Raw genomic sequence first — 17,978 nt, 5'->3', positions numbered from 1 at the left:
GCATTTTAGAAGTTGTGAAGATGAAGGAAAACTGATTTGTATGGATAGTCAACTTCTTTATTGCAATGAGTGCGACGTTTCGGTGTAGGTACTAACACCGTTATCAAGCAAGTGATATTGTCTCATCCTGTTCTGGCTCTGCCATCAATGATATTAATGTAGTGCTCAAGATTGAGTGAGTAAATTCAGTTTTACGCCGCTTTTAGCAGCTTTCCAGCAATATCACGGTGGGGGACACCAGAAATGGGCTTCACACACTGTACCCATGTGGGGAATCGAACCGGATCTTCGGTGTGACGAGCAAAAAACGCTTCAACCATTAGGCTACCCACCGCCCCGCACTGCCTAAAAGGCCACTATGGTTGCTTGAACTGCCATCAGTTTATCTTGATTTAAAATATTTACTCGCTAACTTGATGTACTGGAACAGGTGAATATGCCTGGACCAGCACCTCGTGTTAAAAATCCATAGCCGAAGAACGTATGTCCGAAATTTACAGAGGATAAATGCAATGCAGATTTACACTGATGGATCTAAGTGCCCAGTGACCGGTCGTGTTGGTGTCTGCATTGCTAAAGAAGAAAATAAAGAAATCTCTACACGATCAGATGATCACTTGACAGTATGTTCAGCAATCGTTGAAGCATTGCGTCGGATTCATTATTCAAGACCTGTGTCAGCGGTCATTTTCTATGATTCTGTCAGTGCTTTACTAGCAATTCGGGTAGGTTCTTCCTCAGCGAGGGGCGGTGGGGTAGCCTAGTGGTTAAAGCGTTTGCTCGTCACGCCGAAGTCCTGGGTTCGATTCCCCACATGGGTACAATGTGCGAAGCCCATTTCTGGTGTCCCCCGCCATGATATTGCTGGAATATTGCTAAAAGCGGCGTAAAACTCACTCACTCACTCTTCCTCAGCGAGGCAGGACTTAACCAACCCTTTACTCGACATATTAATGACTTAAGTAAAGATCTTTTAGATGTTGAATTTTTATGGATACCAGCTCATGTTCTGCTATTGGAAATTATGAGGCTGATAAATTGGCAAAAGCTGTTTTAGACTTTTCTGTATCAAAGGGGAAAGGTCTCAGTTCTTCGGTACTCTTGCAACTCGTATTATAAAAGATAATATACTGCTACATTTCATAACGTATACGTAGGTCAATAGGAGTAGCGAGGTAACTGTACAGTTCACATGCGTTTAAACGTGTTTTGTTTGATAATACCTCAGATAACATGATCGTGAGAAACACTCCGCTCCAATTTTGGTTAGACACTCCTGTTTTGTGAATACAAAGTTTCAAGACTACATTTAGTTCGCTCACACTGAAATACACGACCACCAGGAATAGTACGAGGTCAGAGCCCCACACAAGGACGTGACTCTGGTGCCAGACGTGTACTCACACTGACTGACTGAGTTTGGTTTTACGCCGCTTTTAGCAATATTCCAGCAACAACACGGCGGGGGACACCAGAAATGGGCTTCACACATTGTGCCCATGTGGGGATTCGAACCCGGGTCTTCGGCGTGACGAGCCAACGCTTTAACCACTAGGCTACCCTATGCCCCGTACCCACACTGGGGACACAGATTGTTTGTATATTAAAGAATTGTATAATGTATTTTATTTTTTTCATGTTACAGATGAAAATGCGTAACTCCAGGATTGATATTAAATCCAAACATTGACAATTATCTGTAGATTAATGTGTATATATATATTCATGATTGATTGTTGCTTAACGCCGCACTCAGCAATATTCCAGCTATAAGGTGGCGGTCTGTAAATAATCGAGTCTGGACCAGACAGTCCAGTGATCAGCAGCATGAGCATCGATCTATGCCACTGGGATACTATACACGTCAACCAAATCAAGTGAGCCTGAAAACCCGATCCCTGTATATACAGTACAACCAGAAATTATTGAGAATTTAAAGATTGTAATTTCTTTTTTTCACTCATTACTCACGTATTAAATGTGAATATTAGCAGAACATAACTCCAGATTCAAAGACAGGTGAACAGTTAGTATTTTGTCAAGTCACCATGGGCAGCAATGCAAGCTTCAATGCGGCGGGGCATACTACTGATCAAAGAAGTTAGAAAGTCGTGGTCCATGCTGTCCCAATATCGGACCACCTCTTCTTTCATTTCAGCAATATTTGTTAGATTTTTCTTATTGACACTTTCCTTCATAAGTCCCCAAACATTTTCTATTGGATTTAGGTCAGGGCTATAGCTTGGCCAATCTAATAATGTCATATTTTGGGTCCGAATGCTTTGAACGATGTTTCGGGTCGTTGTCCTGCTGGAAAATCCAAATATTGCCATAGAACACGCGAGCAAATGGAAGTAAATGTCCCTCGAGAATATGTGTGTACCGCTCACTGTTCATATTCCCTTCAAAAACACAGAGGGGCGTTGCCCCAACACAGATATGCCACCCCACACGTTAAATTTCGGACTGTAATTTGGGCGCTGATACAAAGGTTTTTCAGTTTGTTTGGTCCAGAATTTCAGTCTATTAGGAAACAGCAACACAGAACTTTCACCTGAGAAAATCACATTGTCGTAGTTAAAATTTCTATGCTGTAAGCACCAGTTCAATCTTCGCTCCTTTTGTTCAGGTTTCATGATCGGTGATGGAATTCCTCGACTTTTCTGCCAACCCATTGCATGCAGCTCAGTTCTAATTGTCTCCTTACAGACAGCCACAGTTCCTCTATCAATCATATCCAGCCTTAAGTTTTCTAAACTCCTTCGTTTGTTTTTAGAAACAAGAATACTAAGCCGCCTCCTGTCACCGACAGTCAATTTTCTGGGCCTACCTGCGCCTCCCTGGTGCTCAATGCCATATCCATTTGCAACATTTTTCAAAACACGATAAACAGTGGACAAAGGGATGCCTGTTCTACTTGAAATCACTTTAGCTGATCTGATGTCCTTGTTATAATACTCTAAAATCAACTTCCTCTTCTCTAAATCATCCATACCGAGGATCACTGAAAATGTCGTCTGCTAGCAAGTAAACAAAGGGGGATAACTCTTCACAAACTAATGAAAAACGGTTTAACGGAGTTGACTCTCTTGAATGAAACCAAGGACTTGATAGCTGGTCAAGGTTGTTTATACTAGAAATCCAATTAGACATATTCCTAAATTCTCAATAATTTCTGGTCATACTATATGTATGTAGTGTCACGAATTATTTGAGACAGATCAGTTAATTTGGACAGATCAGTTAATTTGATGAGAAGAAGGAGTGTTACAATAAATACGGATCTGTGAGTTTTAGGTGAATTGGGTATGAGAGATTCCATATATTGTGATCAGAGGGGGTTTGGCAACCATGTTGGAGTAAAAGAATGACAAAACTCAGTGATAGAATTAATGAAGTTGATCGCATAGGACGGCGAATAGAAAACACTTACTTTAAACATGATCCCAACTTCCAAAAATGTCTGTCTTCACGCGTCAGATGCAGTACAGCGCCAGTTTATTGTCTCTTCTTTGTTCCACCAGGGTACTGGAGTATTTTGTGTGTATTTACTTAAGAGGATGCTTTGGTCAGTAGCAGTAATTAATATGTCTATTATTTGCTGGTTTAGTTTGTCTGCATCTTCAAGAAAGTTGGTTTGTTCAACTTGTTGTGTGCAGAACAGTTTGAATTTGAATCGCTTTGTGTGAATGCCGATAGCCGTCTCCAACGAGCGCCATGACCTCGCAACATTTGAAGATACATCCGTATCCTTTTTTACAACGGATATAGACAGATACTTTATTAACGTCTACCTGCATGTACAATATAAAAAAATAGACAAAATAACAAATGACCAGTAAAAGCACATGCACCATTCCTTATGGAATTATGAGAGACTAAATCTAAAATATATACAAGCTACTAAAAGTCATAGAAAAACGTTTGCGCTCAAAAAAGAAAATTACAAAATATATGTCTATAGACAATTTAACTGCTATACGGCAACCATCGCCTTCTATATAGAATAAGAAATAAGGTTTTGGCAACACTACTAACAACTTCACAATTTGACATTAAAAAAACAAAATTTCTGTTCTTCGGTAAGATTGAAAATTTTTACAATAGATAGTACACATATTGGTAAACAATTCCGATCGCAGGTCATCGTACGTATATATGTAGCCGAATGAATACTTACATAATCTAACCACTTCAGCTGCAAAGTGGTGTTGTTTCTTACTGAGTCGGTGTCACTCGATGCTACAAGGAAGAACCGCCAGCACCCATCAAGGTAGGAGTTGGACTTTTCACATAGACACAAATGCTGAAGCAATGGGATTTTTTTTTGAAAACGTATTTCGCGGAAATCGGAATATACTGTAAGTACGATTTTGCCATGATACTCCTTGCTTCTTTTATGTGATATTGCAGTTATTATTAATTATTTAACATTAAGCGTGTAAATTTATATATATAAGTATGTTAGTTTCGTTTGTTTATTGTTTAACGCCGCACTCAGCAATATTCGAGCTATCTGATGGCAGTCTGTAAATAATCGAATCTGGACCAGACCTTCATGAGCATCGATCTACGCAATTGGGAACCGATGAAATGTGTCAACCAAGTCAGCGAGCCTGACCACCCGATTCCGTTAGTCACCCCTTACGACAAGCATGGGTTACTGTAGACCAATTCTAACCCTGATCTTCACGGGTCTGTATAAGTACGTAATATGAAGTGTTCAGTTGGGTATATGAACTACCGAAAGTCATACAGCAGTTATTCGCCGACCACCACTTTGCTTTCCATGGTTTCCGATATGAATGGTAAGACAGTTTGAAACTTTAAGTGGTTTACGGTATTAGCAGTTTTGTGGAGTACAGCCTAAAATCACGAACTATGTCAGGCGAGATAGGGAATGTGTTGTCAGCTGGTGCTGTGGGTAAAATATCACGGACACAAATAGTGTCGAAATCATAACTGGTCATCCTGTCTCGAGGAAATAGGAAATCAACGTGTGATACTTGACCACGGGAGAAGTGATGTTCGTCCAGTTGTTATGCACTGTTTGGGTCATCGTCAACCTGTGTGATGGAGTTTCTGCAGCAGGAAGTCCACGACATATTGTCTTCATCGTGGCGGATGATCTCGGTATGATTTGATTTCGAAACGTATGTTTTCCTCTCTTTGCAAATTGGAAAATGGTGCTGATAATTTAACAAGGGTCACATAAAGGTAATGAGTGAGTGAGCTTAGTTTTACGCTGCTTGTAGCAATATTCCAGCAATATCACTGCGGGGGACACCATAAATGGGCTTCGCACATTGTACCCATGTGGGGAATCGAACCCAGGTCTTCGGCGTGACGAGCAAACGCTTTAACCACTAGGCTACCCCACCGCCCCGCCACATCAAGTGAAGAATTGTATGGATGTCAACGTCTTTAATGGGAGGAACACGATGTTTCGAAGTATTCTTAAGAGTATCATAAATACCGTTCAAAGACGTTAAGAGTCATATTATTCCCTGATGAGCAATTTCATTTTGTGAATATCAAAAGCAACATTATCGTTATGTACATTATCAAAATTATAAATATATGCAACAAAAAATGTTCGGCGGACCCTGACACGGTTAGACTGGTTTGCCATCAGTTCACGACCCTCGCCCTCTCTACACGCAGCCCAGGACCTCAGTGGGATAACCCACCATGAACTCTGCCTAGTCGAACCCACCGAGAGAATAGGTAGGCCCGCCAACAGTGCAGGCTTCTGAATTACCCAGAGTGTCAGAAGGGCCGTGTCCCTCTCAACACACTCGGCCTCTCTCCCAATGTCGCTCCACCATCACCCAATGATCCCCTTCTGGAACACATGGCCTGATGTAACCTTCATCTGGTACAAATCCAAAAATTTATTCACAAAATTACCAATGAGAAACGTGTTAGGAAGAGTGTCTTTATCCTTCATCAGGAGTGAGGATATACTCCGAAACCTTGTGTTCCTCATAATAAAGAAATTGACACGCATAAAAACTCCTTATGTGTATCACTTCTCAATGTCATTCAGAGACCCGAAACACGTATGTGTTACACTAAGTTTGAGTACATGTATATACTTTATCATACATTGGTCAGTACACATGATCACATAATGGACTGCGTGTATGGGAGGGAACCTGCAGTTAGAAGAAAGGATCTTAGGAGCGGAACTGTATGAAGACCTATGAAGACGTGAGGATGGGTTGACACGGACATGATAAAAGCCACGTTGACTTAAAATTGATGTAGGTATCAGCGGTAGCAGCCATCTGCATTGGCGTCTGTATAAGTGTCATCCATTCGTATCAGTACGATTAATAATCGGATAAACGGATGAATTCTAATTTTTTTTCAGGATGGAACGATGTTGGCTTTCATAACCCCGATATGATCACGCCCAATATTGACAGACTGGCAAGAGAAGGCTTGATACTGAATCAATCCTATGTCCAGCCGGTCTGCAGTCCGTAAGTAGCAGATGATGGATCTTGAATCATTCTTATATCCAACGACCTTTATGTCGAACCACATTTATGCCTGTTACTAACAGATGGCTTTCTAATGAAGGACCTTTGTATCGAACCACGTTTATGTCTGTTACTAACAGATGGCTTTCTAATGAAGGACCTATATGTCGAACCACATTTTAGTCCGTTACTAATAGATGGCTTTCTAATGAAGGACCTTTGTATCGAACCACGTTTATGTCCGTTACTAACAGACGGCTTTCTACTGAATGACCTTTATGTCGAACCACATTTTAGTCCGTTACTAACATACGGCTTGAAACTGATTCCACTGGATATGTCCAATCCTGGGCTTCGTAAATATTCAACTCAATATTCAAAATATGTTCTGAAACCTACCCAATACTGTCTGATTTGGTATTCAAAACATTCAGTTGAAGGTAATTTCAGTTCATTTCAGAATATTTGTTAAGGAACTGTGACCAAGAATTCATGCATGTACATATCATATTCTTATATTACATTGCACAATGGATATCGTAACATCCGCGTTCTAATCAAAATACAACGTATTTACACATAACATGATGGAATTAGTCACAGACATGTCATGGCTTGGCTGTTTGTCAAAACTTTATAATGTATACGTGCATCGATGTTTAAAACTCCAAAAGATTCTCCATCTCCCTGGGTCAGAATATAGGGGAAAGGCCCAAAGGGTTGCAGGACTCTGCAGTACCTTCCAGAACTGTGTCTAAATATAGCACACCACTTGCCGTTACTGACTATCCACTTGTATACAATGAAAACCAAACAAATACAATACAGTGAAGTTCGGGGTTGAATAAAAAACAGCAAAGCGGGTCACATTACCATCCTCGTTCCAGATTTATGATGCTAGTTTACAGTGTATTCAAGTGAAACGAAGTTCAGGAAGTGAGATGCATGACAAATTAACTTGTGAAAAAATATCGTGTGTTCTGGTAGCATATTTATACGTTATTTCCTACACCAGGTCGAGGAGTGCGTTCATGTCTGGATATTACCCATTTAAAACAGGGCTGCAGGTGAGTAGTGCTGAGTGAGTGTTACACGGTAGTCAGTAGCATCAAAGATATGTCGAGTGAGTACCTGCGTGAGTGAGTGAGAGCGTGCGTGCGTGCGTGCGTGCGTGCGTGCGTGCGTGCGTGTGTGGTCTGGTGTTTAAGCAGTATTCCCGATATATCGTGGCGGTCTGTTAATCATCGAGTATGGACCAGACAGTTCAATAATCAAGAGCATGAGCATCGATCTACACATCTGGGATACGTTGGTATGTGTCAACCAAGTCAGCGAGCCTGACCACCTGATCCCAATAGTCGTATCTTTCGACAAGAATGGGTTACTGAAGATTAATTCTAACCCGGATCTTCACATGAGTGAGTGAGTCAGTGAGATCATTCCATGCTTTAGTCGATCCATTAGCCAATCAATTGATTCTGAGGACATATTCCTCAAGAACCTCCACTGGGGTATTTCATCTGTCTTGAAAGACCTGCATTATAGTGATTTGAGAATTGTCCAAGCTAAACGAAAGTGTTACTTGAATAAACTTGTGTATAACGTAAATTCGACCTGTCACCAACGTAATGGATGAAAGATGACTCGTGACTGAAGAGGAGTCTGCACATGAACATAACGATGTTACCTCTCTTGCAGCATCTTGTTATTGCGAATTACCAGCCAGTATGTCTACCCCAAAACATCACGATCCTGCCACAGAAACTGAAGGAGCTGGGCTATGCCACACACATCATTGGGAAGTATGTGCTTGGTTATTTATTAACCTTTTGCCTGCTAAATTGTCACACTCCTTAGCCCTACCTGCTCGATCAATTTTAGCATTTTAGCCCTTGTACAGCATCGGACGTTTCCAAGCCAAAGTGGGACAGGGGTGGAAATAACCCATTGCCCGACGCCCGAGTCCAGTGGTTTTTCCTGTCGGGCAAGCAAATTTGTATATCACAATGTACCGGTGTCCAGTTGACTTTCCAATATTAATTATGTTGTTTATTTATAAAATCAACAAGAAAACGGCCGGTATAGTGGGAAAATTATCAGGGCAAGTGATTTTACATGTGCCACTGTACCGAAGTACCCTAGCAATTTTAAAGTTATTTCCACCCCTGTGGGGTGAAGTTTAATCCACGAATGTTTGTTTGTTTGTTGTTTGACATCGCTCTCAGCAATAATCCAGCTATATGGCTGTGAATAATCGAGTCTGGACTAGACAATCTAGGGGTTGACATCAGGAGCACTGCCCATCCGATCCTGTTTGTCGGTTCCTATTCTAACCCGGATTTTCAAGGGTATTTAGCCCAAGGCGATTCTAAACATTTATACTTGACAGAAAAAAACACATTATTATAAGTAAAATGTCTTAATATTTTTAAACAAACAGCTAATATAGAGATTCAGGGTAAAGAGAACTTGATGTGAGAAATGATGTGATATATTTCAGTATTTATGTCTGTGATGTCATTTATTTAGCGAGCTTATATTGGTATTTTATTACCGATATAAAATGGCGCTATTGTAAATTATTAACTTTTCGTTATTTCTTGTGAATTATTTCAGATAACTGATATCAGTCTTATATTTTTTATGCCGTCAGTAGCATTGAGAAAGACGTTGGAGAAAGGCAAGATAGTAGTGGCTGGAGTCGTAGAAGTAGTCGTAGTGGTGGTAGAAGTAGTAGTAGTGAGGTGAGGTGAAATTGGGTTTTACGTCGTGCTTGAGAATATTTCACTCATATGACGACGTGCATGCGTGTGTATGTGTATGTGCGGCTGCTTGTACTAGCCCAGACTTAAGCTGGTTTTATAGTGCTAGCCTACTGAGATACCACGCCGCAGTGAAGCATGAATACCCCACTCAGACACATTATACGGACTCCGAGCCGACCAGTCCTTGTTGTACCCATTAATGCCGAGCGCCAGGCAGGGACCAACAAGTACCATATTTTAACGTCTTTTGGTATGACGCGGTCGGGGATCGAACCCGCGGCCTTCTGCTCTCCGGGCGGACGCTCTAACCACTACACCACGGAGGCGGTCAGTAGTAGTAGTAGTAATAGTAGTAGTAGTAGTAGTAGTAGTAGTAGTAGTAGTAGTAGTAGTAGTAGTAGTAGTAGTAGTTGTTGTTGTAGTTGTAGCAGCACCAGCAGGTCTTGTACAGAGCTAATAGAGTTCCTGTCGTATGGTCCAGGTGGCACAATGGGTTCTGCAGCTGGAACTGCACCCCGACGTACCGCGGCTTTGACAGCTTCTTCGGCTACTACAACGCCAGGGAAGATTACTACACCCACACCACCGCTGGCTTCTTGGACTACCGGAATAACACCAACGCCGAGAAGACAGAGAACGGAACTTACTCAACGGTAACGAATAACAGAAAATAACAGAAGCGCCATTGCCATGTACATTTTTCGTTCACTGGATTCACAAATTAGTTTTCTGCGTAACTGTTTCAGTATCGGTTTGCTGATGAAGCCATCAACATCATCGGACGTCACGACAAGAGTCGGCCGCTGTTTCTGTACCTGCCGTTTCAAGCCGTTCACGCACCCATAGAGGTACTACTTAATTCATAAATGTTGCTGACATTCATTTTACTGTGTTCCTGACTAAAACTTATGAATGTCATAACTTTTCACATGTTAAAGGTTCCCCCAAAGTATGAAGCACTGTATCCGAACATACAGACTGAAGGTCGTCGTAAATATTGTGGTATGTATGAATTAGACATTTCAAGAAAATTCATTTTATTCATTTCAAAGTTGTTACTTTTAGTTAAGGATGGCAAGGAGAAGCCCTATGACGAGTTTCATTTAATGACAAAGGGTTTCACATTATTTTTCACAGTGTTCTTGATTTCAATGATTTTAGGAAATGTCCTCAGTGTTTTCTCGGAATCATCTTAATACTTATTATGGAGTTCTAGATTGAAATGATTTTTAAAATGGACTTAGTCCTTATCCTGGAGTTCTTGATTCCCATGCTTCCAGGAATGGTCTCAGCTCTTGACGACGCAATTGGTAACATAACAAAGGCCTTGACAAGCAGCGAATTAATGAATGACACGCTGATTCTGTTTACTGCGGATGTAAGTAGTTCTTTACACCATCTGTAATTCAATTGTGAAACTGATGGACTAATAGTCCAGGCATGCTAAGCCAGTTTAGCACACAACTTGGAACAAATTGTAACAAAAATATTTTCACCACAGTGCATTTCTATGAGGTCCTTAGAACACCATACTAAAAGTCCTAAGAAATTTGTTAAAATAGCATAAATCCAATATTGCCGCCAAATATCAATAATTTATTATATATCTGCTCTCAGAAGACACACTTGATTGACTTAAATTTTGAAACTGGAGTAAAATATATTATAACATGATTTGCTGAATAATTCATTCCAAAGAATTCAAAATGGCCGCCAAAAATAAAAATTTCCACATTTATGGCCTTAAAACATGACATATACATCATGTAAGTTCAGCGTGAATCCAAGACAACGCCGCTATGAAATATTACTGCAGAACCTGTATTGATTAATGACACACTGATTCTTTTTACTGCCGATGTAAGTGTTACTGTAACTCATAAGGCACTGTGATGCACTCATCTGAGTTTCCATCACGTGTGTTGAAATGAATCTTTGGAATGAGATGACCAAGGGTGATATTGGTCAGAAAAGACCAGTAATATTTCAGTTGAGGTTAACGTCGCTAAATATATTCCCGCGGTATTAACGTAGAGCTCATCACAGGAGTGTTCACACGTGAGGAATTGAACCCGTAAAGCAAACTCTTGTACAGATTAGCTATCTTCTCTCTCCACAAACATACGCAGGCACGCATGCGCACACACACACACACACACACACACACACACACACACACACACACACACACACACACACACACACACACACACACACACACAAAACCACGTACGCACGCACGCGCACGTTTTTTTTTTACTAAAGTTTAAAGTATGGGAGGACGAGTATGCACTCCTCAAATACATATTGGCTGACACGAGTTGACATCCTCATGGGTTTCCATCGTTTTTATTTCCGTGTACGTTGTTAAATGTCGCAGTCAGCACTATTCCAGCTGAAGAAGGTTGAATGTAAATACCCGATTTGTATAGTGGTAGGTTTTATGATGATATGCATGTATAATGCGCAGCAATCAGTCTGTTGTGCTCTGTGCGCCAGCAGTTTGGACATCGGAAGGCATCGCTGAAGAGATGAGTTTTGAGTCTGCTTGTGTTTATTGTCACATTAGGGTCAAGTTTAATGTGGTCTGGAAGTTGAATCAACAACGTGGGAGCAGCAAATTGGAAAGTCCTTTTTCCAAAGGTACTCGTTCTTACAGATGGGACAGTCAGTAGATGTTTGTTTTGGGATCTTAGAGTGTTTGGTAATAGGTAATGGTTTTATATTGTGTATGTATACGTATACTTTATGACATCTTACTGATGTATTGTTTATTGTTCTTCGTTATTATAGTAATAATAACTTTTATGTGTATATAGTTTTCATATTGGGGTATATGTTCTTAGCTAATAGTCTCTCGTAACCCACTGTTTTATTGTACATGTATTGTGTATTACTATGCGCTTGTGAGGTGAGACTTTAATAAACTATCTGTCTGTCTGTCTGTGTGTAGGATTTCGGAAGATCACACAAGTAGGCTGGGGCTAGATTGTTGTAGCACTTGTGTGCAGGAGAAGCTTAAAGCGGACCCGTCATGAAGCTGGGAGCCAGTGGAGATTCTATAAGTGATGGGATATGTGATCGTACTTGTGAACACGGAGGATCATTCGTGCTGCTTCGTTCTGAATCAACTGCGAGCAATGCATTTGGTCTTATGAGCATTTGTGGAACGAAACGTTGCTCATGATATCAGTCATGGTGTCACGTTATTCATGTATAAGTTATTCAGTATTTAAGAATTAACGGGCATCTTGACACGTAACCGCAAGTCTATAGTATTGCAATCTTGTGTGTGTTGCTGCAATGTGTTCGTTGTCAAATCGCATGTGACATTTGGACAACGTATGGATGGTTGTGTGATAAGTATAGCAGTGGCGGATCCGGGCGGGGGTGTGGGGCGGGTGTCAGGAGGGTCGACCCCCCCTTTGAAAATGACTTAAGACCGCATTGAAAAAAAAAAATTGCGTTGGCAGAGCCAAGGGGGTTCAGGGGTTTTAACCCCTGACCCCCACCCACCCACCCCTTCAAAATTCCTGGATCCGCCCATGTATACCTTTCATTCCCGCAAAGGTGCCTGTCGGCTTATTAATTATTTCTCGAATTGATCATGTTATCTAAACAACTACCACTTAATTGTTCAGTTTCATAAAAAATGTCGCAACATAATTGATACGACTGTACAAAGTCCATAAACGCTTAATTCCCTGTATAATGCCCCGCTACAAAGGTAAATTATTGACAATGATGGCACTGGACAGTACCGATGAGCACATCTTTTAATTGTATCCTTCTTTTAGAATGGTGGATGGATCAGCGAGCATGGCAACAACTTCCCCTTGCGAGGTGGCAAGTTGAGTGTGTACGAAGGGGGAACGAGAGCAGCAGCGTTCATGTATGGATCATGTCTAGAGAAGCCAGGAACTGTTTATGACGGGTGAGAAATCCAGCCAGGAAATACTAATAACAACAACAGCAGCAATAATAATCAGGAGCGTAGCTACAATAACAAAAAAAGCCCGGGCTTACACATGGTTATTGCTAAAACGGCTGGGCAAGCCCTCAATACTACCTAAATATGAAGCTTTGTAACGTATCGGGTTTACACGAAAAAAAAGGCTTGCTACGCGCCTGATAATACATACACCTCCTTCAATGATATTAATTTCATGGAAACCGCCTCCGTGGTGTAGTGGTTAGAGCGTCCGCCCGGAGAGCGGAAGGTCGCGGGTTCGATCCCCGACCGCGTCATACCAAAAGACGTTAAAATATGGTACTTGTTGGTCCCTGCCTGGCGCTCGGCATTAATGGGTCCAACAAGGACTGGGCGGCTCGGAGTCAGTATTATGTGTCTTAGTGGGGTATTCATGCTTCACTGCGGCGTGGTATCTCAGTGGGCTAGCACTATAAAACCAGCTTAAGTCTGGGCTAGTACAAGCAGCCGCACATACATATACACACGCATGCACGTCGTCATATGAGCGAAGTATTCTCAAGCACGACGTTAAACCCAATTTCACCTCACCCCACGTAATTTCATGGAGCAGAAAGCAGCCAAAACTTATGTTGGGGTTGAAAGGATCAGTTGTTGGTTAAAATGATTATTGAACAGACAAAGGCGTACCATCGTCGTGTCTCCAGAAACCAGGAACTGTTTGTGACGGGTGAGAAATTCCAGCCAGGAAATACTTATAATAACAACAGCAATAACAATACATACAGCTCCTCCAATAATATTAATTTCATGGAGCAGAAAGCAGTGTTGGTTAAAAATGATTCTTGAACAGGCAAAAACGTATCACTTTCTGGTCTCCAGAAACCTGGAAATGTTTACGACGGGTGAGATACAACTGACGTTTATTTAACCAAGGAAAAATGGATAAATCTTGGCTTTAAATTATGTTTCTTTGGGTTGTCAGTGACAAAACATAAAAAATTAGTATCAGAAAAACATATAAAACAGTAATACTTACTGTGTCCGTCCTTTCTTGTTCTTACACTGTTGACGCGTTCGTTATGGAGCAGCAAAACGTATCCAGGATAGGACTTTGCTTAAATTTACATGCCTTTTGGATGTCAATGACAAAACTTAAAGATCTATTTGAAACAAAATATAATGATGTTTAGGAACACTTAAGGTCTCGGGGATTTATTGAAGTCCATGATAGTTCGTTATTGTATACTGTATTGTTTCTTGCTCTCTTTCATGATTATGTTGAAAATGTTGAATGACGTTGCATGATGTCGTTGCAGATTGATCCACGCCGTTGACTGGCTGCCCACCCTGACTGCAGCAGCAGGAGGGACCCCAGGTACAGTAGGGTGTGGCCATCGGATAGCATTTCCAAAGTCATATGACATAATTGAATAACACTCATGTTGTCCTGGGCATATTCTCTAATGAAGAACAGTGTTATAGTGTAGTGATGGTTATGATTTAGTGTCCGTGGTTATAATGCCACCTTGGCTGTTTATAATGCCATATATCTAACTGACAATTGTTGATGTGATAGCTAGGTAAACAAAATTCTTCCCCTATTAGCCTATATGCATTTCATCTACAGTTAGTGGGGCGGTGCGGTAGCGTTCGCTCGTCACGCCGAAGGCCTGAGTTCGATTTCGCATATGTATACAATGTGTGAAGCCCATTTCTGGTGTTCCCCGCCTAAATCATGCTCGAATGATGGGTATTTAGGTTCTAAATTCAAATCGGAGGCCCTAAAAGACCCGAATATTTGTGAAACTGCATTTGTGAAAGTAACGTTTAATAATTAACGTCTTCCCAGTCACGTTGAACATGTCGGTCATATTGGCGCCTTGAAGTAAATACAATACAGTCACTGTCTTAGATACTTTAGAACAAACATTAGTTATATATTTTCTAAAATCTGTTGTAATTACACTGCTAATTTTATGTATTGTCATCTCTCAGTCTCCCGGTTTTATTGATAACGCTTCTGCTGATGCACCCGTATTATAGACGTCACGTCACTAAACGACATTGGGTATTCATGAAATTAACTGGGATAGGAAAAAGTAGAAGATTTGTCCGCAATTCTTAATTAGAGTATGAAAGTCATTTCTTTAAATATTTGTTGTGGGAGTGAATTTGGTATAAAACCGTTCTGAAAAGTAATGTTTCACGTCATGTTTTCTGGTGGAAGGAATTCCGTTGGTATGTAGGTCAAGGACGTTTACCACGAAGGTGAACCCCACAAGCACGGCTCGACTTCAGACAAACAAACACATATACTCACTGGGAATCTGAAACTCGACCTCGTAGGTTTCTAAAGACAACGCAACTAATTACCGCGCCGTCGACGGCAGGGTCATCCATGTCCCTATCATTTATTGAAAAAAGGATGGAAACTTTATTATAGGGACTTATCATTCAGTCAGAAATTATAGCATTCAGTATGGTCAGCCTCTGAGTTATTGAACACAAATATAAAAGCTGTCCACCATTCATTCTTTGCTATTTGTAGTGACAGACCGCGACGGCATGAACCTGTGGCCGAGTATCAGTGCATCCTCCCCGTCACCCCGCACTGAGTTCGTCTACAACTACGACTCACACCCATTCCCGGAAGAGGGACACGCGGCCATCAGGTAGGGGGTAGGGTGGGGGAGGTGAGGTTTTGTTTGTTGTTTAACGCCACACTCAGCAATATTCCAGCTATATGGCGGCGGTCTGTAAATAATCGAGTCTGGATCAGACAGTCCAGTAATCAACAGCATGAACATCGATCTACGCAATTGGGATACGATAACCATGCAACGAGACTGACCAGTCGCCTCGTACGACAAGCATGGGTTACTGAAGACCAATTCTTTCCGTGTCCTCATGGGTACCGAGAGATACGGTAATACGTTAACGGAATGATATTAAACATCAATAAATTCACTGGGACACTGGGATGAAATCACCGTGCCCATATCACTCAATTCAAGCACGACCTTTCATCAAGCACTTATGTCTCGGAATACCTAAGTTGAGGAGTCTGAGGATATTTGCAAAGACTTGGAAATACACTTCCACGGTAACTCATCGGGTCAATTATTGCAGGGTTGGTGACTACAAGCTGATCGATGGCTTCCCAGGACTGTACAATGATTGGTACAAGCCGGAACAAGTGACCAACCTGAGTCTCACCAACATCAAGGACTGGGCCACAAAGTATCAGCTGTTCAACTTGAAAGGTAAATGTGACATGGAATGAGGGTCTGTCTCCTGAGATCTGTCTGATCTGTCCCTGCAAGACAGTCTCATTTTCTCTGTCGCTATCCTTAGGTCTCTTTCAGTCTGTCCGTCAGAGGCTCTCGGGTAGCCTTATGGTTAAAGCGTTCGCGCGTTCATGCTGAAAATCCGGGTTCCAGTCCTCACATGGGTAAAATGTGTGAAGCATTGTGGTGTCCCCGCCGAGATATTGCTGGAATATTGCTAACAGCGGCGTAAAACTTAACTCATTCACTCACTGCCCGTCACATTCTCTTTGACTATCTGTCTGTTTCACTGCTCGTCTGTCTCATTCTCGTCACTGATGTCTTCTCTGCCTTTCTGTATATACATTCTTATAACTTCATATGTGTGTACAAGAGATTGACTCAGTGTTAACGGCCCGAGAATGTTTAACAACATTATTTTTTGCTATATACATTTGCTCGTCTTGTGTCAGTTTGCATGTATTAATGCCCATAGATGACCCCAACGAGCACCACGACCTCTCCACATCCCAGCCGGACATGGTGAAGAAGCTTGCTGCCAGGCTGGCCTGGTATGAGAAGCAGGCAGTGTCACCTAACTTCCCTGAGCTTCCCGACCCCAAGTGCAACCCTGAGTTGTACGGCAATGTCTGGTCCCCTGGTTGGTGCTGAGAGTTTCCTGTTTGAACACATTGGAATAAAGTCGTTATTTGAATTGCGGTTGTCGTTGTATCTGCTCTACCCATGAAGATCCGGATTACAATTATCCTTCCGTTGCCCATGCTTGTCGCAAGAGGCGACTAACGGGATCGGGTGGTCAGGCTCGCTGACTTGGTCGACACATGTCGCATCCCAGTTGCGTAGATCGTGTTCATGCTGTTGATCACTGGATTGTCTGGTGGAGGCTCGAGTATTTACAGAATGCCGCAGTATGGCTGGAATATTGCTGAATGCGGCGTTAATGAACAAAAACATATTTATATTTAAATATATGTATTTTTACTCACCGTTGTCATACTTGCAATTCGGCGTGCAGAGTTACCTCCCCAGATCACGTCAGGAACATCAGATATTTGCTTCAAATCAAGTCAAAACATTCATTACACAACAGTCTCGTTTCTTGATGACTGGGTTCCGTCCTGTTGCGCAACTTAGTACAATAAACAGTCCAGAAATTCGAGACCAACTCATTCAACTGGATATAAAGATATTAATCAGTATTATTTGATACATCTAATCACTTGTATATTGCAACACTACGCTCCTTCTGATTCTTGCAAACACGCCGTGCAGCGTGCTCTGTCGTACAGCGTGCTCTGACAAACGGAAACCTGGATATCGTGGAAATCTCAAAACGAGGCTCGTGCCGCTAGAAATGTTTGGCGGTCTGGTACGGACTTGATATTACATCGATCACATTGTACGTTACAAAAATACACTTAATAAGGGCAAAAAACACATAACAGGTGTAACCAGTGAGCCAGATGAATTGTGAATCATTGCAAGACCTCTTCAAACAGGGGCA

At 41.6% G+C, this 17,978-nt stretch overlaps 1 protein-coding gene across 1 annotated transcript; it reads left to right on the top strand.

Annotated features, from left to right (window-relative positions):
* Positions 1 to 4,903: 4,903 nt before the first annotated feature.
* Positions 4,904 to 17,168, top strand: LOC124266355 (arylsulfatase B-like). Its single transcript, XM_046701165.1, has 13 exons — positions 4,904 to 5,133; positions 6,377 to 6,488; positions 7,504 to 7,555; positions 8,187 to 8,290; positions 9,735 to 9,906; positions 10,000 to 10,101; positions 10,192 to 10,255; positions 10,534 to 10,631; positions 13,051 to 13,187; positions 14,504 to 14,562; positions 15,736 to 15,859; positions 16,317 to 16,450; positions 16,950 to 17,168. Exons 1-13 carry the CDS (start codon positions 5,025 to 5,027, stop codon positions 17,123 to 17,125), a joined length of 1,443 nt encoding a protein of 480 aa, XP_046557121.1. The 5' UTR covers positions 4,904 to 5,024; the 3' UTR covers positions 17,126 to 17,168.
* The last annotated feature ends 810 nt before the right edge of the window (positions 17,169 to 17,978 follow it).

Source organism: Haliotis rubra, unplaced genomic scaffold (genome assembly GCF_003918875.1).
Source record: "Haliotis rubra isolate DU_JTF1 unplaced genomic scaffold, ASM391887v1 Scf100, whole genome shotgun sequence".
Lineage (NCBI taxonomy): Eukaryota > Metazoa > Mollusca > Gastropoda > Lepetellida > Haliotidae > Haliotis > Haliotis rubra.
Note: the sequence above shows the minus strand (reverse complement) of the source record. Positions and strands in the feature narration are given on the sequence as shown.

What these genes read in the sequence shown, in the direction of transcription:
- LOC124266355 (XM_046701165.1), top strand. Translation starts at nt 5,025, where the DNA reads ATGTTCGTCCAGTTGTTATGCACTGTTTGGGTCATCGTCAACCTGTGT. An exon ending in AGAACGGAACTTACTCAACG is followed by an intron (nt 9,907 to 9,999) that starts GTAACGAATAAC and finishes TAACTGTTTCAG; the next exon opens with TATCGGTTTGCTGATGAAGC. An exon ending in TGATTCTGTTTACTGCGGAT is followed by an intron (nt 10,632 to 13,050) that starts GTAAGTAGTTCT and finishes TCCTTCTTTTAG; the next exon opens with AATGGTGGATGGATCAGCGA.